The following is a 24292-nucleotide window of genomic DNA, read 5'->3' as shown; positions in this document are numbered from 1 at the left end:
TGTGAGAGTAGAACCATCCTTGGTTCCACTAGAATCTTCTCCAGTCATAGTCGTAGAACGAAGAGTACCTTGATAAAGAGATCAAGAATACTTAGATGAAAGGAATGAAGATAGAGTAGGTCAAGAATCGAAAACCTATAATTTTAGGTTATAGCACTGATACCATGTCAAAATTCTAGTTTGGTATAAAGAGTTTTCTTATTATTCAATGTCGTAGTAGGCGTTTGCCTCTTATACGCATAGTTGACCTAATACAATCTTTAATTATTTGTCTATACATCCTTATATAAGAAATAATTACATAAAAGGTCATAACTCTCTCAATACACTGGCTCCAACGACCTGAAACATTAGATCACCGTATAGTTACAATCGTCTTTCTTCTATCTCTTTTCTTTCTCTCGACTGTTACAACTTTTTTCGTATGATTGATCTAATACTGTTACATCATTAGATCACCGTATTAGATCAAATCCACGGCTTTATATCTTAGCCTTACACTTGTCTTTAATCCGAGAACACGAGAGCTGGTTTACTTAACACTAAACCATTGCACAATCACACAAGCCGGTGTAGCTCTAACCCTGACTGAACCAATTGAACGGAAGAGAACTTGTCTATATCTTCAAATCTCCACCTTAGACAAGTTCTAACCTCAGTTAACAAAAAAAAGACAAGTTCTAACCTCATCACAAAACTTGGATGACTCCTCAGACTTCATGACCTTCTCTGTAAACACAAGAACTCTTTACTGGATCCTCTCTGAACCTTCTACTAGATTATCTTTGAGTTCTTCACCGAACTCCTCCTAAGCCCTTCGCCAGTCTCAGCTTCTTCTTTTCTTCAGTTATTAGTAATCCAAAGCATTCTCAAAGCTTCTTTTGACTTGAACATTGGTAATACCTTAGTGAATATGTCTGCTGGATTATTAGCCGTTGCAATCTTTAGAACTTGAACTTCACCCATACTGATCAAATCCCGAACAAAGTGATATTTGACTGCCACATGTTTCATTCTCTCATGGTGCACAACATTCTTTTACAATTCTATTGCTTTATGAGAATCACAACACACCATCTTTTGATTTTCCAAAAACAATATCATGTAACCTTTAACTCCATCCGGATATCCTGTGAATATACCTCTCTTATCCCTTGGTTGGAGATTTCCTTCTATTGAATGTACATAAACCAGACAACCAAATTTCTTAAGATTGTTGAGATCTGGCATCTGAGATGTCCATAATTCTTTAGCTATTTTGAACTCTATAACTGACAAAGGTGATCTGTTTATTAGAAACACAGCCGTTGCAGCAGCCTTTGCCGAAAACTTCAAGCCTAAGCCACTTTCACTCAACATACTACACTCCTTGTTCATTATTGCTATGCTCAACCTTTCTCTAAAGCCATTTATTGGGATGTGTATGAGCATGTCATGTGCCTTACTATTTCCTTGTCCTCTGCAGAATTTATCAGTTGCTGATTGCAAAACTCCAATCCATTGTCATTTCTAAGCCTTTTAACCTTTCTTTCATTCTGCGTCTCAACCATCTTCTTCCATACTACAAAGTACAAACCTTTGGAAGGTTTCTTACAAATCATATTTAAGTTAATTTCTCTAAAGTCAGTTATAAAAGTATACTTAATTGAGTTGTATTAATATTAAAATAATTACATTTAAAAATATAATGGATTCTTAAAAAAATCAATTATATATACACATGTACAAGATTTCTTTTCAAAATTTGTTTATTTTCAAGTAATTACAAATATTTTCTTTACAAAATATTGATGGAAATAAATAAAAACATTTCTTATTTTATTTTTAAAATAATTTTTATTTTTAATAATCAATTTTTAGTTTTATACATATTTATTTTCTTAGTGTTTCAAAAAACATATTATTTAATTTCTAAATAATATATTAGATATTTGGTTTTATGTTAAGACTAACTTATTATAAAATAAATAATTTTGATTTGAGTTTTCATCTCTATCTAAAATTTTGGGTACAAAATATTCAAACTGAACCATATAAAAAGCAGACATTAACGGGCTTCAAAATTGAAAAAAAAAACAATTTGATCAAAACATAAAGGAGTCAAACGGAAATTATACTACGTCTCACAATTCTTAAATGGATGAAAATTTTCTCTAGCCGAAAGTTTCATAACTGTTAAGTACTAATATGAATATCCGAATGTTAAAAACTATCTAAATGAAGAACATAACTAAATGCATTTAGTAAATTAATCTGATTTTATTTTAGTTATATTAAAACTGGCAATAATCATATGTTTAAATTCAAAAATAGATGCAATTCAATATAGAAAATGAATAACCAATTTGAAATCAAATGTATAGTTAAGACAAAAAAATATTGACCAATTATTATATTTAAATTATTTTTAAACACTAGGTAATAAATCGCCCTACCCCGCGGGATTTTGTGTGTTTTCAATTTATATATTGTGTTGTTAGTTAAAGAGATATTCTAAATGAAACATGCACATAATTGATTTGATATAAAATTTTGAATGTAATTATTTTAAAATGGATTGAATAAAGAGTAAAAATTTGCTTTTATAAGGCTTAGTGCATGTTTTATTATTTTTCATATGGACCTCTCATATTTCTCCAATTTGATTATGAACCGTGAAACTCTTTAAAATAAAATAATATCTCTGTTAACTTTGTGTATATTTCTGTTTCATGCATGTTTTGCAATTTGAATATATCACTTTAATTTCTAAATTAATATCATACAAGGTGTTTTGTCCGCACATGCGAGCATAATCATCTTACGAATACTTATTATTTTATGTTTTATTAATCCAAAAATCGGCATTATAAAAATTATGGTGAATTCTTTGTTTCTAAAAATTTATACCTGTTATGTTGAAATTTTAGTTAAATTATTGAAAGGTAGATCATATTTTTTTTCTTCTAAATACCCCATGGAGGAATGAATTTATAATAAAAAAATTCACTAAGCAATTTTGATAAGGAACAAATTGAACAAAAAATCATTTTTTTTTTATTTTTTCAATTTCTCAAAAGAAATTTTATTTTTTATTTTGTTTATTTTTTCATTCTTCTACTAGTCACCAACTAAAGCTATAGTGTTTCACGGATTAAACTGGTTTAAAGTAAAAGCAAGAAAATTTGTTTTGAACTCAGTCACAAGTTAAGTTATTATTTATGATTTTAAATAGTTAAATCAAACATCAAATTATTTATATATATAAAAAAACGTTCATCAAACTATGTATTTATTATTGTGTTAAAAGTTTTAAAACACTCATATATTAGAAATAGTTTAGAAAATATCTTTATATAAATATTTTTGTTTGACTAATATTTAATTATAAACTGTTTTATATCTTAGTTTTTTAACTTTATAATAAAAAATATTGTTTTCAGATAGCAACACAATATATATAAGAATTCTCTTAAGTTTTAAATATATTTTCACAATTTTATTATATTAGTTTATAATTAATTATTTAATATAACATGTAAATTCAATATTATTAAAATAAAATGCGTGTTTTATTATATATAAAATTCATTACGGGTTTTGTGAAAATTAATAAATACTCAGTTAGAAACTACTAATAAATCAATAGCCTATATAAAAGCTTAAAACCTAATAAAATATGACAAATAAGAAAATAAGAATTTTAATATAACATATAAATTTAAATATTATTAAATCAAAATTCGTTTTTAATTATATATAAAATTCATTACATATATTCTTTTAAATTAATAAATTAGTGATTCAGCTAAAAATTATTAATAAATCAATGACTAAGCTAAAACCAATAAAAATATAACAAATAAGTAAAATTGACTAAATTCATGGAAAACATGAAAAATAAGTAAAATCAAAGTAATTATATATCTAATTACATATTTTACAGTTATATTATTTAAATTAATAAATTATGGAGTCAACTAAAAACTATTAATAAATTAATGACTCAGATTAAACATAATTAAAACATGACAAATAAGAAAAATTATCTAAAATCATGAAAATCATGAAAATCATGACAAATAAGCTAAATCACTTCACAAATAATAGTATATATATATATATATATATATTATATTATGTCACATTTTAGTTTTATTATAAATAATTGATGTACCAACCTATGTTCTTGAACTGGTTACATATTCTTTACTCACTACCATATTCCATCAGATCAATGAAGATATATGTTGTTCCTTCTCTCTACACCTTCAAATGGAAGGCGGATGTCAATTCTATTTTTGGTATGAGGCTTATAATAATTTTCTTATAACTAATGCTTGGTTTATATGTATTTAAATAAAATTTAAACTAACTATTATGAAAAAAACAACAAGATTAGGAAGGGGCACATCCACATCCCCCTTCTTGCCCTCTGCCTGCCGCCTCTTTTTTGTAATCTCACGGAAAAGTCACTTAAAATGATGTTAATTGACTCGTTTTCCAAAACTATAAGGCTCTAAATGGTGACTAAGGGAATGAATGAGAATGGTGAATTTTTTATCATTCCTTACAATTCAAAAGGAACTAGATTTTGATCAGCGCGCTCGCGCGGTTAAATTTTTTTAAAAATATGATACTATTTTTTTTTATGTCACTACTTAGGGTTGGAAAAAAACTCAAATTCGAAGAACCGAATCAATCTCAATCCGAATAAGTAGTACCAAATCCGAACCGAAATTGATTAAATATCTGAATTATTCAAAAAATTTGTATTTGAAGAACTGAAACCTAATCCGATCTGAACCGAAGTATTTTGGGAATCCAAAATTGATTTTTATATTTATATATATTAATTATTTTTATATTTAATATATATAAAACATCCAGAATATATATGAAACTTTTAATTAAATTCATTTAAATACTTGAAAATATATACAAATAATCAAACGTAAAGATCTAAAATAGTTAAAATATACACAAAACTCCAAAAATACTTAAATAATTATTAATTCTCTATCCAAATATTTAAACCAAACCAAGTTATATGTTAAGTTAGGTACTCTGGCATATGTTATTCAAATTTATATGTAATATATTCTATTGTTTATAGATTTTTTAAAAATTAAGGCATATAATAAATTTTAATATTTTTTAAATAATTTAAATTGGTTATCCAAATCCGAACCGAATTCTCAAAGATCTGAACCGAACACGAAATCCCAAATAGACCCGAAAACAAACCCGAACGCCCACTCCTAATCACTATTATATATCCTATATGTGTCATAGGTTACAAAAATATGTGTTATCATATAATTAATCGTATTTTATACGTACCATCAAATAAGTAATCTTATAATTAATAATATTTTGTACGTCCAATCATATAAATAATCACACATATTATTTTTCAAATTTCTATGTGAAATATAAAACCCATTATTTAAGTTGGTGTTTGAAATTTGGCTTTGTATTGTATTTTTTTTATATATATTGAAAACATTTTTATAATGGTTATTGGAAAATATGTTAGCAAAAATCAATTTTTGAATGAATTTTTGATATAAATCAATTTAAATTATTATTTTAATTTGAATATGTATATCAATTAAGATAAGCTCATTACTTTTTAACATAATGTAATGGTTTTCCAATTTTTTAATAGCATAAGCCCATTATTTTTTTTTCTAACTTACTGCTATTCATGTTTCCAAACATCACTATTTTTTTTAACTACTATCTATGTTGCCAAACAAAAGGTTAAAATACTTCTACTTTAATAAAATAGATAGATATTTGTTTCTTATGGTTCTTTCACATTCCTTAAAATTTAATGAATATTAGACTACAATTATTTCTTATCAAATTAGGCGAGGAATAGATTTTCCTATTGTTTTATTTCTTTTCATTCATTTCCTTCGTATTCCTTATATTCCTTTTAACAGTTACTAGTTACAGCCTAAATGAAAAATCAATTATTATTTCTAAATAAAACACTGAACTTTATTATTTCTTGATATAGTATCGTTCAAACATCAATTATTACATAACGCAACAATATCTATAAGAACCTTACGTTCCTTACTAATGATCTTGCCATGCTGTCAAGCCTTTTAGACTCCACATCAGTAACGTCGGAGGGGTACAAGTTGAAGAGGTAGTTTCTTGATAATGGTGAGATTGCCAAATTCTTCCATGTCAATTTCTCCAATTTCCATCCCATTTGGCAATCCCCAGTCGAAGAAGTAAAGCAAATTCATCAAACCTAGTTCCACAGTAGCAACCGCCATTGACATCGCGGGACACATCCTTCGACCAGAACCAAAAGGTAATAGGTCAAAATGTTGTCCTCTGAAATCTACAGAACTATTAGTAAACCGTTCAGGGATGAAATCTTCAGGGTCGGTCCAACGCTTGGGGTCACGTCCGATTGTCCATACATTAATTTGGATTTGCGTTCTCGGGGGAATATCGTAGCCTTTGATCTTGATGTGAGACATTGTTTCCCTTGGGACGATAAATGGAACTGGTGGATGCAATCTGAATGTTTCCTTGATTATGAGCTTTAAGTAATCAACTTTGTATAGATCATCTTCAGTTATTCTTTCCCTTTTGGCCCCAAGGATGGTTCGAATATTTTCCTGAGCTTTCTTCATCACTCTAGGGTTTCTAACAAGTTCTGTCATCGCCCAAATCATTATTATAGAGCTTGTATCTATCCCGCCAAGAAACACATTCTGAAGATCACATAACAAACATTAAAATCTAATTCTATATAGTTGTGGTTTAATATAAGATGTGAAACAAAACCATGATTTGATGGGCTTCTTACCATGAGGATTGCCTTGAGATTATCCATATTGAGTTTGAAAGAATCTGCATTTTCGGGTTTATCGATCATATCCAACATCAAGGAAACGATATCCAGATTTTTCCTTCCTTCTGGCTTCAAGTGATCATCAATCACATGCTGATAAAAAGCATCAAGCTCTTTAAAGATTTTGTTGATCTTCTTGTGTCGTTGAAACAGCAAGTCTACGAATCTTCCGACTCCGCCCTGGAAGATGTCAGAGAAAGTGAAAGTCCCTAGAGCTTCCACTGCGTCCGTAACAAGCGTTTTGATCCTTTCTTGATCAATAATGAAGCCGCTCTCGTGGAAGTTCTGTCCTAAAGCTACTCTACCGATGATGCTTGCGGTGAGGGAGAAGAAGGTTTTGCTTAAATCCACGGAAGATTGTTTCAAGCAAGATTCCGTCAGATTCTTTACCACGAAGTCGACCTCTTCCTCTCTAATGTACCTAAAAGATTGAACCTTCTTAAGGCTAAAAAGCTCAATAACCGCGATTTTTCGCATTTCCCGCCAATAAGCACCGTATGGAGAAAAGGAGATGTCTTTAAAGCCGTAAGAGAGTTTTCTTGTCCCGAACGTCTTTGGTCGGCTGCAACATTCCAAGTCATGAGTTCTTAGAACCGCTTCAGCTGCTTCACTGGATGAGATCACAACCACCGGAACAAAGCCAAGTCGAAGAAGCATCACCGGTCCATATTTGATTGATAGCTTATGAAAACATCTGTGAGGCAACCCTGCAACATGATGCAAGTTTCCAATGAGAGGAAGACTTGAGGGGCTAGGAGGAAGATTGAGTTTTGAGTTTTGTAACTTCTTAAGAAAGATTGATGATACAAGAGTAAGAAGCAAAACCAAAAACAAAGAGAGCAAGATCGCCATTTTCAAATTTTCTCTTTTTAAGCTATGTTTCTTGAGAGGTGAGTGTACAATTCCAAAGAGACTTGTATATATAGTGAAGGGCTCGATAGATGACTTTCCCGATACGTTACCTCTCCTGAATTAAGTTGTTGAAAATTGTGTTACAAAGTTGTTACATTTGAGGATAAAATCTTCTTCGGAATTATAAGTGTGACAAAATTAAGTCTAATAGGCTTGTGGTCCAACACTCCAATAGTTACGTATTCTGATAGACTTCTGTTAGATCGATTGATTGTATGTCATGGCACTGGTATATTGAACTATTAGTTACCTACGAGGCATGGCTTCTTTTGTTCGATTATTAAAAATCCAATCACTTTGTCATAAAACCGGTCTGGTTTGATTAGTCGTTAATTCTGATTGCACATGCACCATGTAAAGAATTAAGATGTATGTCTAGTTTTCAACCTAGCATTTTTATAATTTTTAACCTGGGGTTAGATGTGTAGCATAGTTTGCATACATAAATAACAACTTAACTACCCAAATTTTGCAAACCAATCACAGATTCCTGTCTATATTATTAAAACAAGAACATTACTAATTTTTACCCTATTTTGGTTTATTACTTTTTGTGTCATTGTGTGTTTGAAATGAAACTATACTCTTTATTAAAGGTCAAATATCCAATAACTGAAGATGATCTACACAGTACACATGAAGGACTTTTGAACATTCGTGTTGTTACAAGGACTTTTGTTGCTTTATGTTCTCATTAAAATTCTAACGGCGCATCATAATTATTGATTCCAACATGTGATTCATCAATTCTACATAATATTTACTCCTCTTATATTTATGAATCACACGTTACTTTATATAATTTATTTATCTAAATGGTTTCATTATTTAAACATTTTTTTGTATTATGCTATGTTCATCATATAATATCAGCTGATATTATTTATATTGGAATATAAAAATAAGTTAATATTTATTTATTTTATATAAGTAAAATATTAAAATAAATTAATATTTATTTATTTGATATAAATAAAATTTTAAAATTGGTACTACATATAATATTTGTTTATATGGTAAATCAGATTATTGTTAATATTAGGATTACATTTTTTGTGGGTTATTATTTAAAACATAAAATATATGTAAAATAATATATTATCTCATTTCTATTATAACAACACTCAAACAAACTTTGATCAATGTAAAATAATTTAAAAAAATGGATTAACCATTTAAATTTAAAGCTTTAAATAAAACAAAAGATGAGTTAATTCAATGGATGCAACTAACAAACAAATAATGCATGGATTTACGTGGAATTGAATCAACATCTTTAGCTCCTAATATCATGGACTCAAAATGAAAAAAATAAGACCGATGCAACTAACTAACAGAAAAACAGTTATTAAGACACAGAGAGAGAAGAGGCATGTTTGTCGGGATGAAGACTGAGCAAATCTCATCTCTTTACTTACTTTCTATAATCATTTTCTTACCAAAATGTTTCTTTCTCTCTCTATTCTTGCACTCTCCCCTTAATCTTTTTCTCTAAGGTACTAATCTCTTGCTAGTTTTGTATTAAATCTAACAATCTTAGCATTACTCTGTTTGCTGTTAATTGTTAGTTATCTGACAAATATAATAACACAAGAAATCATGGTCAAATAACACCATCTGATAAATGATTTGTGTATCTACGTTTTGTTGTTTGTTGTTTGTTGTTCTTAGACAATTTGAGTGATTAAGGGAGAGAAGATAGAGAGTTTGTATTTTAGAGGTTTCTTCTTCTTCTCCAATGGCTTCTTCCCCAGAATCTGCTCCCCCACCGTCAAATTCAAGCTCTTCTCCGTCTCCACCGTCTCCATCTCCTCCTCCTCCTACTCAAGAAGGCTCATCACCTCCTCCTCCTGATTCCACCTCACCACCAGCTCCACAAGCTCCTTCTCCCCCGGTTTCCAGCAATAACTCTCCTCCTCCACCGGCATCACAGGGTGGTGGAGGAAATGGCGGCGGCAATGAGTCTCCACCGTCACGTGGCTCCCCTCCTTCTCCTCCATCTAGGGGTGGAGATAATGGTGGTAGTAGAACGTCACCATCTGGAGATAATGGTAGCTCTCGCTCGAATAATTCTCCCTCTAGTGGAGGTGGCAGCAGTACTAGTGGTGGAGGTAGCGGCACTAGCGGTGGAGGAGGGGGAGGAGGTATTAATACGAATACGGCGATCATTATAGGTGTATTAGCTGGAGCTGGACTATTGATGATCGTGCTTATTATTGTGTGTCTTAGACGCAGAAGGAAGAGAAAAGATGATTCCTTCGACGCTGAATCCATGAAAGGTAAAACCATTTACTACACACATATACGTACGTCTGTTGCTGCATCAAAAGTTTCACCATTTTACATATTTCTCAGGAAATCAATATCAATACTATGGAAACAACAACAACAGCAACAATGCTTCACAGAATTATCCAAATTGGCACCTAAATTCACAAGGCCAAAACCAACAACCTTCTGGTGGTTGGGGAGGCAGTGGACCATCACCGCCTCCTCCTCCTCCACGGATGCCTGCAAGCGGAGATAATTCTTCCTTGTACTCAGGACCAGCACGCCCGGTTTTACCTCCTCCTCCACCTACTCTAGCCCTCGGATTCAACAAAAGCACTTTTACTTACCAAGAGCTCGCGGCTGCAACAGGAGGCTTTGTGGATTCTAACCTTTTGGGACAGGGAGGATTTGGGTATGTGCATAAAGGTGTGTTGCCTAGTGGGAAAGAAGTCGCGGTTAAGAGTTTGAAATCGGGTAGCGGACAAGGAGAAAGAGAGTTTCAAGCTGAGGTTGATATCATTAGCCGTGTGCATCATCGATATCTTGTTTCTTTGGTTGGATATTGTATTGCTGATGGGCAGAGAATGTTGGTTTATGAATTTGTTCCTAACAATACTTTGGAATATCATCTTCATGGTTAGACACTTCAAACTTACAACACAATGTTTTATGTAGTCTATAGATTCAAGACTTTTTAACCTTTGTTGGTTGTTATTATTATTACAGGGAAGAATCTTCCAGTAATGGATTTCTCCACCAGGATGCGTATCGCATTAGGTTCTGCGAAAGGACTCGCTTATCTTCATGAAGACTGTGAGTTTCAACATTACACCAATCTCATATCTCAACCAATGTTGCAAAAAAAGTGAAAAAAATTTCTGACTAGTAATTCATTTTGGGCTGAGAAATCGTCATAGGCCATCCTCGGATCATTCACCGTGACATCAAGTCTGCAAACATTCTCTTGGACTTCAACTTTGATGCAATGGTGTGATAAACTAGTGGCTGCATTCAGCTTCAGTTTATGTTGATACAAAATCACTATAGCTGGTGACTTTAAGCATTTGTCTTTTTTCAGGTGGCTGATTTTGGATTGGCCAAGTTAACTTCTGATAACTACACTCATGTATCTACTCGTGTGATGGGAACTTTCGGGTAAGCGTTTTTTTCACTAGATAAGATTTTTCATACTACTCAAGAAGCATAACCTTTGTAGAGTGACCAATTTACTTCTCTGCACAAACATGTGTAGATATCTAGCTCCAGAATATGCATCGAGCGGTAAATTAACTGAGAAGTCCGATGTTTTCTCGTACGGTGTCATGTTGTTAGAACTAATCACTGGGAAAAGACCGGTCGATAGTAACAGTACCATGGACGACACCTTAGTAGACTGGGTATATATGTTTTTTTCATTTTTCCTACTTACAAACGTTGGTATATGCTTTTGCCTTTTTTACGGGTACTACTGATTGCACTTTACTACAAATATAGGCTCGTCCTATCATGGTTCGCGCGCTAGAAGATGGAAACTTTAATGAGCTCGCAGATGTAAGGCTTGAAGGCAACTACAACCCGCAAGAAATGGCTCGAATGGTGACTTGTGCTGCTGCTAGCATTCGCCATTCTGGACGTAAACGCCCAAAGATGAGCCAGGTGAACCAATAGTATAACATCAAAATGGATTCCTTTTGTTTTCAGATAATAACAAAAAAAATGTTATGTTTTGTTTTCTTTCAGATTGTAAGAGCGTTAGAAGGAGAAGTGTCACTAGATGTTTTATATGAAGGTGTGAAGCCGGGACATAGTAACATTTACGGGACATCAGGAACAAGCTCAGATTATAGCCAGACATCTTACAATGCAGATATGAAGAAATTCAGACAGATAGCTTTGTCGACCCAAGACTTCCAAAGCAGTGAAGGTGAAGGATCATCTAACAATGATTCTAAAGAGATTAAAAGTCCTAATGCTCCTAAATGAAATCTCTTTTGAAACGACCAGTGGTAGATTGATTTTCTTGGGATAATATGAATAAAGGATTTTGAGGTTCTGAGAGTAGAAGCATGTAAGCTAAAAAGCAATGTTATTGTAATGTTTAGAATGTTTCTCAGACAGATATATTATATGTTTCATTTCTATAGAGATTTTATTCAATTCTCAGACATGAACATATAACAACTGCTTGATTTTTGGATTTTTTAATCTCCAGTATTGTTAATAAAAAAGCTACAAGCTTTTGGAACTTACCACTTTATTCTTACAAGTTTTTTCATGTGATAATTATGTTTGGTCAAAGACCTGTAACCCAAATCTGACATGAGGATCAATCCTTACCCTGTCCGATTTGTAAAAATACATGAAAAGAATCTTGTAGGACGGTACTTGGGCATTGGCTATCATCCGAATCTGTATACCCAAAATTTTTGAAAATCTGAAAACCCGAATCCGAACAAATATTCGAAGATTTGAATTAGTACTCAAAATAAGTATTTAAAATTTAATTCATATTTATTTTGATATGATTTGTAAAACTACCCGAGCTCTGAGTTGTAACTCGATCTTGTGGTAGAGTACCCTGTTAGAGCACACTTGGCAACTAATTTGTGGGGCATGATATCCCAAAATTCCTTAAGCACTTGATGCACTTCCTCAAAAAGAAGTTAGAGCAATCAACACTATGGCTATTTTAGGACAAGTCCAGCCTTAGGAACCCCTATTGTGACAAGAGCTACTACATAGCTGGAAAAGTATGATTGGCGGATTCGACTCTTCCATAATGGCTAGTAATATCATAAGGGCAGAAATAGGAGTAAAAAATCTGGTGGCAAGAATGAAATATTATTTAATCGTGAAAATGCCATGTTAAATGTCTTCCGTGAATTACGTAAATTACGGTGATTCGGTCTCATGGATATTGGACATCGCCGGAGATGGCAAGGCAAAACCTGATGGACATTATTTGAATCTGAACTAAGTTCGGTTCCAAAACAGTTTTTTACATGTGATTTGAAATGACATTTCGAACCTGAAATGTTATTAATTTTACTCGATTATATATAAAACTCGAAATGAGCTTAAGAAGCTGAACCCCAAAACCCGGAAAATTTGATCCCAACCCTAATAATAAGTAACCGAGGCCTAGTAGTCATGATAATGAAAATTGAATGGAGTTGGGAAGCAGTGACCGAACCAGAGTATACATCGGGTCCCGGTTATACCGGACCGGTCAAAAACCCTTTTCCATCTCATTTCATTCCTCGACCCTTCTCTCACCTAGGCCTAGCCGTTCGGGTCTTCGGATCGGGTTCGAGCCGGTTCTTTTCGAGTCCGGGTCTTTTCGGGTCCTAAATATTTAGACCTAATAGGTACTTAGAAATTTTCGGTTCGGGTTTGGGTCGGTTCTTCTCGGGTCCGGGTCGGTTCGGGTCTATAATTAAAATAACCATAAAATATCCGTAATTTTTCGGGTCCATATCAGATCCGGGTCGGGTTCAGGTATTTAGGATCTGAAAATGACATGATATACCCAATTCCATCAACTTTAGTTGAATATTTGTCATATATATCTAAAATTTTACTAAACAACTTAAATGAAACTATTAATAATTAAAATAAAATATTTTAAAACTCTAAATTTTACATTTTAAAGCTTTATATTACTTTAAAAATATTAACAAATAATAACAAATGTTGTTAACAAAAGATATTTTAACTAAATCATAAAATAATATAGAGAAAAAGACAAAAATAGTACTAAATCAAGTTTTTGTTCCCAAACTAGCACTCAAGGTCAAAAATCACAAAAATAGCACTTAATGTTTTATCAAAAATCACAAACTTAGGGTTTAGAGTTAAAGGGTGGGGTTTAGGATTTAGGGTTTAGGGTTTATGGTTTAGAGTTTAGGGTTTAGGGTTTATAGATTAGGGTTTAGGGTTTAGGGTTTAGGGTTTAGGGTTTAGAATTTAGGGTTTAGGGTTTAGGGTTTAGAGTTTAGAGTTTAGGGTTTAGGGTTTAGAGTTGAGAAATGAGGTTTTGGGGATAAGATTTCAAATTTTGAAAAATAAAAAAATTAAAATTTTCAAAGGATAAACTTAGAAAGGTGCTATTTTGGTCATTTTAGTTTTAGAGTGCTATTTTTGTGATACATTTTGGAGATTTGCCCAATAATATATATAAAATAGAACAGAAAACATCGTAGTTTTAGATATACATGTTTTTAAGTCGGGTACAAATCGGTTTTTATCGGATTGGGTCTATTCGGGTCGGTTTTTTTCGGATCTAGGTCTATTCGGATCGGTTCCTTTTCGGTTCCGGTTCTTTCGGATAAAAAAAATTTAGACTTAAAAGGTATTTGTAAATTTTCGGTCCGGTTCCGGGTCGGGTATTTTTGGATCGGTTCCGGTTCGGGTCTTCGGGTCCAAGTTAAAATGCCCAGGCCTAGAGTCTCACCCTCTCTCCGCTCGTCTTCTTCGTCAAATTGCATAAGAATCCTCAAATTCGTGATTTCTCAATTTCGCTCTTGTTCCCAAATCTCACTATGCTAAGATGGAGAACCCTCCTCTCGCTGAAAAGCTCATTTTCATCACCTTCGGCGGCTACGAAAACCATTCTCGCTCCATTTCATTCGACCAGTGTCCTGTCTGAGAAATCGAGGAAACACTTCGGTTCCGTAAGATCTTATCTCGAGAATTCTGAATCTGGTTCGTTCCTCAGAAAACTGTAATTAGATGTTCGATTCTTTATTTTTTTTTCCCGCAGGATAGAGGTTCCAAGGGTGGTGGTGGCACAACTTCTGAATCTTCAAAGGTGCGTGTGAAATGTTGTCAAACTATTTGATCGGATGATTTGTTCATTACAACCAAATGGGTATTGCAAATTTGTGAACTTTCGTTAGAAGAGATGAGTTGATCTGTGTATGTTCAAAACGTGTTGATCCCAGAACTCGTCTGTAAGGTTCACATGTACCGTTAAGGAGAAGGGGCGTCGCACTTGTGCTAAAAAGACTGTAGACAAGCTTCTCTTCCACAGTGGACTTAACGATCCCCTTCAGGTTAAATATCTTTCTTACTTTCTTGATAGCTTCAATACTTAAAAGGTCTGGTTTTCTCAAGCTTGTCTTGTCTTATAACGTGTAGAATGAGTGGAACATTGGTCCAAATCCGCTTATCCGAGATAGGCATATGAAGAAAAAGTCTCCACCTGGCCGGGGAAAGAAGCCTCGTGACAAGAAAACTAAACGTGAGAGTTTCTTTCTTCTCTTCTTCTTAGCATCACACATCACACAAGTTTGTTTGTATATATTAGGGTGGCACAGAGAAGGAAACACCGACGACGATTTTGAAGCTGATGCTACTAATAAATTTGAGAAGAAATGGAGAGAAGCATGGACGGGCCAATCTCAGAAGTCCTCGTATTCGAGGGACTCGGCGTCATCGGGGTTTCAATGGAGAGAAGGATGGAGCTGGACAACTCAGTCTCAAAGGAGCAAAACCTGGAACAACAATGAGTCTTGCGATGAGCCTTTGATGGTTGGGTCTCAGTCTGATAGGAATGCTCTTGGTCTACCTCTTACTGGTCCCCTCAAACTAGAAGATGTTAAGAAAGCGTAAGTCTTCCAAGTGAATCCAATAAAAATCTGACAAGAGTGTATTCAGTAAAGTTTTTTCTTGTTTTTTTCTTGCAGCTACCGTTCATCAGCTAAGAAATGGCATCCGGATACGAACCAGGGGCCTTCTAAGGTATGCTTTTTGAACAAAGATTGGGATTGTTATAGGTTTTCTCAAGTTGTGTGTGACAGATTGTTTTGGGTTAATGTGGTGGAAATTGCAGGCAGAGGCTCAAGAGAAGTTTAAGCTCTGTGTTGAGGCGTACAACTCTCTCTGTTCTGCACTCTCTTGACGTTTACACAGAGAGGCATTATTGATACATACATTCTTTAGTAGGAGTTAGAGAGTTTTAAAGTTGCTAAGGCTGCTTCCGAGAGATTCAATTGTTCTTTTTCTATATTCATGAGAATCCATGCGTCTCTCAACCTATCCCATCATTTGATAACAAAAAACAATAATATATGAAATTGTTTTACTTTTAAAATATTAAAATATCTCTTTCAAATCCAACCTTTTATATGTTCTCTTTGTTAATTAGTGTCTAGACTAATAAAAGGCTTAAACACATCCAAACTCTATGAATCTTTCAATATCATTAGGATTTCAAAACTTTCCCAACATTATTGTATTAGCACGGCTTCGAAGAATCACAGTGGATGTAATGAACCCAAAAGCGTATTCTCCCAAATGTGATGCCTGATAATCGCTACCTCCTTGAATGCACCTGAGCTTTGTTCTGATTATAAAAAAAGGAGAAAAAGGGTAACTAAAGATTAGTTGTTGCTGAAAAAAAAAAGATTAGGAGTTTTTGTTTACTTTTTGTTTTCTCTGGGTTTGACCTGGTGAGATAGCTCTGCTGATTTGTTTAGAAGCGGAGTAGATGTAGCTGATGAGGGGCATTTTCTTGATAGACCATTCTCCAATGCTGAGAAGTGAAGCTCTAAGCCATGAGGACATGAATACACCAACCAGGAAGATGAATGTGATGGATGTCAAAAAACCCAAGTCCGAACATATTGATTCCGAGATGGGTTAATAGATTGGGAGAGAAGAAATGAATGAACCACCATGTGAAGTAGAATGTGACAGCGATTGGAAGAAGAATCACACAATCGTTCAAGAAAGTGGAAATCAATCCCATTTGAAGTGATCCTTGAAGATGAAAGTGATTCCGAAACAAGAAAGTAAGAGAGATAACGTACCATCCGGTCATGAAATTAAAGACAGTAAATAACTTAGCACACAAGTAACTAACTCGGAGCTCTTAGGTCAAAAGCAATTATGCAAAAAATATTGATGCCTAAATTATGTAAAAAAACCCCAAATACCACGATGGTAATCCTTTTTTCATATATTATTTTAAGAAAACTATACATATCTAACAAATTTGGGTGTTGAAAAGACGAATCAAGATTATATACGAAGATCGAACCATTTCATCTCTTCCAAAAGCGATTGTTTTCCTCTTGAAAAACGATTTGTAGAATTTAATTCGAGATCATATATGAAAATGTTCTATAGACAGTTTCGATTTCATTCCAATCACTCAAGGTTAGGGTTTATAGTTTTCGTTCTTGTATTTTACTTTTGATTTCTTACACAAGTCGAGCTATTTATATATACTTCATTGTGTTGGTTTTAATACTGTTGTTGATTACTAAGGGTCAGAACTGAAAGATGAGAAAAGAGACAAGCAACATTTGTCACAGTTTACTCACATACGCATTGCCGAGTAAATAACATGCAACGTTTGTCACAATTTGTTCGCATAAGCCCCGTCGAGCAACTGACAACCATGCTTGTCACTGTTTACTCGTACGAGTTTCGACGAGCAACTGACAACCACGATTGTCACAGTTTACTAGCATGAGTCCCGCCGAGTGATTGACAAACACACGTGTCACAACTAATCCACGTGAGTCCCACTAAGTGGATGATTCCGTTCGAACCACTTTCAACCGAGTTCTTCATTTTCCACAACCACTCACACAAATTCACCGAGATCGACTGCGTCTTCACAAGTGAATTGAGGGGACTTTCAGATTGGTTTTCACCGTTGGAAATAGATTGCATCTCTCCACAAAGACCATTAAATAAATAACTCGGCCCACTAAGTCGGCTCAACCCGACTTTCAGATTGGTTTTCAAGCAAATTGTAGTGCATCTAATCATGTACTAAACCTTCATTCTAGTAATGATATGTACGATGTAGAAAAAAAAATAGTAGGCTCAACCAGGCTTAATTAGGCGTCATGAGACCGGCTCAATTGCCTGGCACTACAACCCAGGAGCCGCGAGCTCTGCAACGCCAGCTCGGCTTCATAGCTCAACAATTAAAGCAACGACGAAGGCTCGGCCCAATCACTCGGCCCGTTAATCCCGACCCAACTCGTTAGGGAAAACCAACTTATGGCAAGGAGAGGAGGGGGTTTGTGTATAAAAGGGAAATGAGAGCAAAGGGAGAAGATCCAGACTTGAACACATAGACAACGACTAGAAATTAGGGTTTAATTACTCTTTTTCGTCGACTTGTACTTTCCGGCTAACTCCAACGAGTGTCGACTAGTTTCTACTTTGTTCACACACTCTATAATCTCACTCTCTTCGGATCAACAAAAAAATCCATCTAATCTGTTTCTCTTTATCTAAGCCAACCAAACTCAGATTCAACACATATAATATTGATGTTAGAAATTGCAGTAATGAAGCAATAAGGGTCACAAAACGCAAAATCAGCAAATGTTTCAACTATTGTTTCTTTCGTAGAATTTTCTATCATTGACTATGTCAACCACACCGAGAGACACGACTTGCAATTTTTTTAGCACAAAAGGGTTTGATAGATAGTTCACATGGTCATGAAAATTCTTTTTCAATCTTTCAAGGAATAGAATCGATGATGTTAAAGATAGAACGTCAATGATCTCAAAAGTTCTAGAAACTAAAATATAAGAATGCATACAAGGTGTTTTACTAAAGATTTACGCGGAGGAGAAAAAAAAGGAAAAGATTGAAGTTGATAGAGGAATACCAAAATGTGGAAGTTGATAGAGGAATACCTTGCAAGAATTAAAACACCAACGAGTTTGAAACTTTAAACACAAAATGTGGAAGTTGATGGAATACCAAAATCGAAGCTTGAGGACAAACTCCAAATCGAATAGTGAAGTACAGATATGAGATACGGATTTAAAATTAGGATTATGATTTTCCTTTTTGCATCTAAATAAGTTTTTGGTGTTTCTCTTCTTTTTTAATTAAGTTTAAGGTGTTTATTTTTATGTTTACGATATCTTATATCATGAACTACTAAAGAGTTTTTTTATAATCAATAAAGAATAATCTTGCAAGAATTAACTTAAATATCCATTAGGATTTAAAAATGGTTTAGTCTAAGTAGTTTTCAATCTAATTTTGTGTGAACTGAAAATATTAGTGACTTAGTATATCTTAATATTAGCTTTTTCAGTCCTATTATAAAAATGTTTCTATAAAACATTACATCTATGTTTGAAGACCCCCTTTTTTTTAACATACTAGAAAATTTTAAAAATAGTATGGGCCAACAACTGTAAAAAGTAGGTCCACTAGTGCATACGTCCATTGGATTAGTGTATACGTCCATTACACTTATGTCGTGACAGATTACGGGGTCGAATCTCAAAAGCATTGATAGAAATATGTAGAATAAGTCGACGATAAGTTATCTAGAAAGCAAACCGGTCAAACTACATGTTAAAAACGTAACTAATAAGAAACAAAAAGAGAAAAGGATAAAGATAGCTCAACCCAATCGGATCTTGATTCTTTTTTGTTCTTTCTTTGTGGTTGGCCCTTTTGCTGTGTTGGATACGGACCGTATAATACAGTACGGATCCAAAATGCTAAAGGTAGCGTCGTAAATCGGTGATTACTTATTAAACCATTAAAGCACCTTATTAAACGTTTGTTTATTTGCATGCAGGCGTCCTTATATTTAAACCAATTTCGTTTCTTTAGAGGTTAAATTGCAAACGCAAATGCCAAAGGCAAAAACGGCTACATTTATATTTGAAAAATAAAAAAAAGAGCGATAGAGGGATTTTTTTTATTTATAACAAACGGCTATTCTAGCGAAAAAGCGTTTAGCGTGGTTGATTAGTTAATTTTTGAACAATACTTGAGTTCACCCTGAGTCAACTTTTATAGCCAACCAAAATGCCATATAGGATTAGTTAAAAAAAAGTAACAAAATCAAAAAAAAAAAATCTGAGAAAAAACAATACCGACGTTAATGACGTCTGCAAAACCCGAAACTCAAAAAATCTAAAATTTAAACTCAAAACCCTAAACTCTAAACCTTAAACCCTAAACTCTAAACCTTAACCCTAAATCTAAACTCTAAACCCTAAACTCAAAACTCTAAATACTAAATCCTAAACCATAAATCATAAATCATAAACCCTAAACCCAAAACTCTAAACCATAAACCCTAAATACTAAATCCTAAACCCAAAACCATAAACCATAAACCATCGATCTTAAACTCTAAACCTTAAAAACTAAACCCGAACCCTAATCAAGTGATGGGTTTAGTGTTTAGGATTTAGGGTAGTATTTAGGATTTAGGGTTTAGGGTTTAGGATTTAGGATTATACTTTAAGATTTAGGGTTTATGGTTTAGAGAGTTTTGGGTTTTGGGTTTACGATTTGGGTTTAGAATTTAAGATTTAGAGTTTAGGATTTAGGATTTGGGGTTTAAAGTTTAGGTTTTTGGTTTAGAGTTTAGATTTCAGATTTTTAGAGTTTCAGGTTTCGCAGACGGCGTTAACTTCGTGTTGTTCTTTTCAGCCTTTTATTTTTAAATTTTATTACCTTTTTCAGCTAGTCCTACATGACATTTTAGTTGGTTATAAAAGGTGGGGTAAATTTTACCAACCCTATGAATGAACCTAAGTTTTGTTCTTCATTTTTATGTTTGTTGAATACTTGAAAATTTAAGTTTGTTGTGCATACTATAACTTTATTTTGTTATATTTCCCTGTTTGAATACGCGGGATAGGCGACCGGTTTTTCGCTGGAAAAGCGTGATTCGGGCTAGCACTGTGGCGGATTGGTGTTACTCGGCCAGTAAATCGGAAAATAAAAAAACTCACTGTTTTTGAAGATTTTAAGTTTCAAATGATATGCGTGTGTTAGATTAGATATATTTTGATCAGAACTTGCAAGAATTAAAAGAAATATTAGCAAAATCACGGAAAAAATCGGCTTCAAGTTGTAGAGAATTCGCTAGGGAAAAACTCAGAAGACAAGGCTAAATTTGTATTTTCAGTTCATTTATCCTAATTTTTAAAGTGCACATTATTAATATATAGACCAAAAAAACTGATAAAAATCTATAAAACTACTCTCTAATTAATCTTCGTGTAATCTCTGATTAATTAATTCGGCGCTAGGCCTTACTCAACCGCACGCGTTACGCCTAGTGAGTTCTCGAACAATATACAAAACAAGGATATATTTAAATAGTACATTTAGTATATGTATATATATATGAGTTATCTAGGTTGCATGAAATCGGAAACGGATACGCAAAAACGAAATGTGGAAACATGGTTTTAATTTTTTTGGAATGAAAACGTTTTGGAAACGTTTATAATTATATGCATGTATATATATATATATATATATATTATTAACATGTGAGTACAATATTTTATTATGTTTGGTCTATCTAAGAATAAAAATAAACAAGTAACAATTTTATGTTATGTGTATGAAAATGAAACAAGTAATAGTTAAACATAAAAATCGTATTAAATTTTTAAAATAGCAGATATCCAATACTTATTAAGTAGCTTAACTTAAAATAAAGATACAATTTACAAAATTTATTTAAAAAGTTTTCTTCACGTTTTCAAAACAGAATCACAAGTTTTCAAAGTAGAAACGTAAGTTTCTATTGAGTTTCCAAATTGAGATTTTCAAGAAACAAGTTTTTAATGAGTTTCCACGAGTTTCCGAGAGATTCCTATTTCGAAATGTTTCTGAAACGTGAAACGGACTTTCATCCGAGTTTCCATGCAACCTAGTTATATATTGTATAAAATTTTATAATATTGTTCTAAAACTATTAGCCTGGTAAATATATTATATAGTTTAGTTATGTTTTTGTCTTTTGAAACTATTAATATCGAGCGAACTCTGTTCTACAGCAACTTTAGAGAATAAATTTCAGAGAAATTTTTTAACCAAAAGGATCGGGAACCTTCTCTCGACCTCGCCTCTTTCTTCTCCGTTTGCTCCGGCGACGCCCCGTTGTTGGAGGCCTTTTTTCTTTCCTTCTATGTCTTCGGCTCTGAAATTGAGTGCTCTGGGCTAGAAATGCTTTGTCGTTTAAGCTCCGTCGTTTATCTGGTGAAGTTATGGAGTCCAGACGAGGGGTGTGGTGGTGTGCTGTCGTGCTGTCGGTTCTTAGGGTTTCGGAGCGTGATGGACCAAAGTTTTCTCCATTCCCGATCTACTCTGTCGCCGGCGGTGAGAGGAAGCCGGGGGTGGGGGGGAGGTGATTCGTGGCTCCTCCGTCCAGATCTGGTGTCCTTGGTGCCTAGGGTTTCTTTCTCTGCATGGTTGGTCTGTTTCCGAGCCTCTTTGATGTCACTCAGTGTCGAGTGATAGTGGCTCTCTCTTTCTCCGGCAGAGGACGACTTCGAAGGTTGTCTCCGGAGGCACAAGCGTGGTAGTTCTGGTGGCTGTGTGGTTGTTGGCGCTGCTGTGATTTCGTGTGTGACTCTCGGGTTCTGGTTGAGGCGAATGGCCTATGACATGTCCTTTGTCTTTCCGCTGGTTGTTCTTCCTTGCCTTCCCGGTCCTCGCCGCTCTTGGTGATAATGTGCTTCGTCTGTTGTGGGTGTTTCCTCATCCTCTCTGACTTCTCGGGTGTGCTCTGCGGTACTCCTCAATCGATGTTTCTCCGAGGAGGCATTTTGGAGCTGACAACAGTCCTTGGTTGGTCATCATTGTTAGGCCAGTTGGTCCTGGTGGTAGATTAATTGTTTGTTCATTTGCAGGATCGGAAGAGCATTGTCGAGATGTGGCACTCCCTGCATCGCGTTCTTCTGCTTCAACTTACATTTATTTTCGAAGAGAAGCCTAATAAATGTGGTTTTGTTGCTCTAGGTGTATCTAGCCTAATAAGAACGGAGGGAGCAGGATATTAGACCATCATTATCCTTGAAACTATTTTTGGGGTCCTTAAATTTTTTTTTTTTTTTGATTTTTTTTTTCTCCTAAAAAAAAAAATTGAACCAATCGCGGACCGCCACGTGTCGGTGGGACCCGCAAACAATGCAAAAACTGGCCCAATATCGATACTTAATTCGCAACTTTGGTGACCGTTTTTTAAAGAAAAAGTGGGGCCCACCCGTAAATTTCCTGCAGAAACTGGTTTTGGAAACCGCAATAGAGCATGATTATTGGGGGTTCTTAGAATGAGGTTCTTAACGGAATATAAGAATCCGTCTCTTAACTTTTAACTAAAAAAGTTAATAACCGGTTTTTAAAACTCTATTTAAGAACCGGTTCTTAGCTTTTCAGTTAAAAGTTAAGAGACGGATTTTTATATTCTGCTAAGAACCCCACCCTAATAACCCTCCAATAATCATGCTCTTAGTGATTCAAATTTATTTTATTTATTTACTATTTAGTTATTTATTTAATTTATATTGTTATTAAATAGATGAGCAACTTCGGAGCGATATTTCATTTCTAATGGTGCTCTTAGTGTCTTGCGGATAATCATGGGAAATCGGCCAATTCCTACATCAACAAAAGCCATCGGTCCCGATCAATACATGAACACATCACGTGTGCAAAAACATACATCAGCTAAAATTCAATTTTCATACGTGAACTTTCAAAATTTGGTTTAACATACATTGACCTAATTTCCGTTAGTTAAACATTAATGAGTTGTTGTTAATTGCTAACACAAAATTGGCCGATTCCGACATCAACATGGGCCAACGATTCTGACCAATACATACACTTTACATATGCGAAAACATACATCAACTAATAAAAAAATTAAATTCAGTACATGAACTTTTGAAAATTTATTTAACATACATTAACCTAATTTCTGCTAGTCAAACATTATAGAAAATAAATTGTCTGTTACGTGTTGATTAGGCCTGGGCACTTTACCCGATACCCGAAGCCGCACCCGAATCCGACCCAAAAAATTCGAACCGAAATCCGAACCAAAGTTGAAAAATATCTGAATGGATATTGAGTTAGGAGAGATTGGATAACCAAACCCGAACATGTAATATCCGAACCCGAATAAATATTCGAAGATAGTTAAACATATGTATATATATATCATTAAAACTGAAGTATTTTTTGATACTGTTTGGAAACATAGATAAATGTATAAATCTATATCATTAAAACTGAAGTTTTTTGATACTGTTTGGAAACATAGATAACAGTATAAATGAGAATTGTTTGGAAACATGAATATTAGTATTTTTAGTACTTCTTTTTATTTACACATTTAGCCATTGCATTTACGATAAATTAAGCACTTCCTTTTTGTATTTCTTTTTATTTGCAGATTATGCCATTGCATTTAAAATCAATTAAAATTAATTAATT

The 24292-nt window shown here is 33.9% G+C and overlaps 3 protein-coding genes across 3 annotated transcripts; 2 read left to right on the top strand and 1 right to left on the bottom strand.

Annotated features, from left to right (window-relative positions):
* Nucleotides 1-5966: 5966 nt before the first annotated feature.
* On the bottom strand, nt 5967-7793 carry LOC106357804 (cytochrome P450 71B2-like). Its single transcript, XM_013797504.3, has 2 exons — nt 6818-7793; nt 5967-6722 (listed from the first exon to the last, which is right to left on the bottom strand). The coding sequence occupies exons 1-2, from the start codon at nt 7712-7714 to the stop codon at nt 6111-6113; spliced, it is 1509 nt and encodes a 502-aa protein (XP_013652958.1). The 5' UTR covers nt 7715-7793; the 3' UTR covers nt 5967-6110.
* A 1319-nt stretch (nt 7794-9112) lies between these two features.
* On the top strand, nt 9113-12225 carry LOC106356217 (proline-rich receptor-like protein kinase PERK4). Its single transcript, XM_013796010.3, has 9 exons — nt 9113-9270; nt 9446-10053; nt 10130-10681; nt 10772-10858; nt 10963-11033; nt 11124-11200; nt 11298-11442; nt 11540-11701; nt 11786-12225. Exons 2-9 carry the CDS (start codon nt 9513-9515, stop codon nt 12026-12028), a joined length of 1878 nt encoding a protein of 625 aa, XP_013651464.1. The 5' UTR covers nt 9113-9270; nt 9446-9512; the 3' UTR covers nt 12029-12225.
* Nucleotides 12226-14462: 2237 nt separating this feature from the next.
* Nucleotides 14463-16165, top strand: LOC125592880. Its single transcript, XM_048768460.1, has 7 exons — nt 14463-14718; nt 14808-14855; nt 14989-15099; nt 15185-15287; nt 15354-15654; nt 15733-15787; nt 15879-16165. Exons 1-7 carry the CDS (start codon nt 14587-14589, stop codon nt 15945-15947), a joined length of 819 nt encoding a protein of 272 aa, XP_048624417.1. The 5' UTR covers nt 14463-14586; the 3' UTR covers nt 15948-16165.
* Nucleotides 16166-24292: the final 8127 nt, after the last annotated feature.

This window comes from Brassica napus, chromosome C9, assembly GCF_020379485.1.
Source record: "Brassica napus cultivar Da-Ae chromosome C9, Da-Ae, whole genome shotgun sequence".
Lineage (NCBI taxonomy): Eukaryota > Viridiplantae > Streptophyta > Magnoliopsida > Brassicales > Brassicaceae > Brassica > Brassica napus.
Note: the sequence above shows the minus strand (reverse complement) of the source record. Positions and strands in the feature narration are given on the sequence as shown.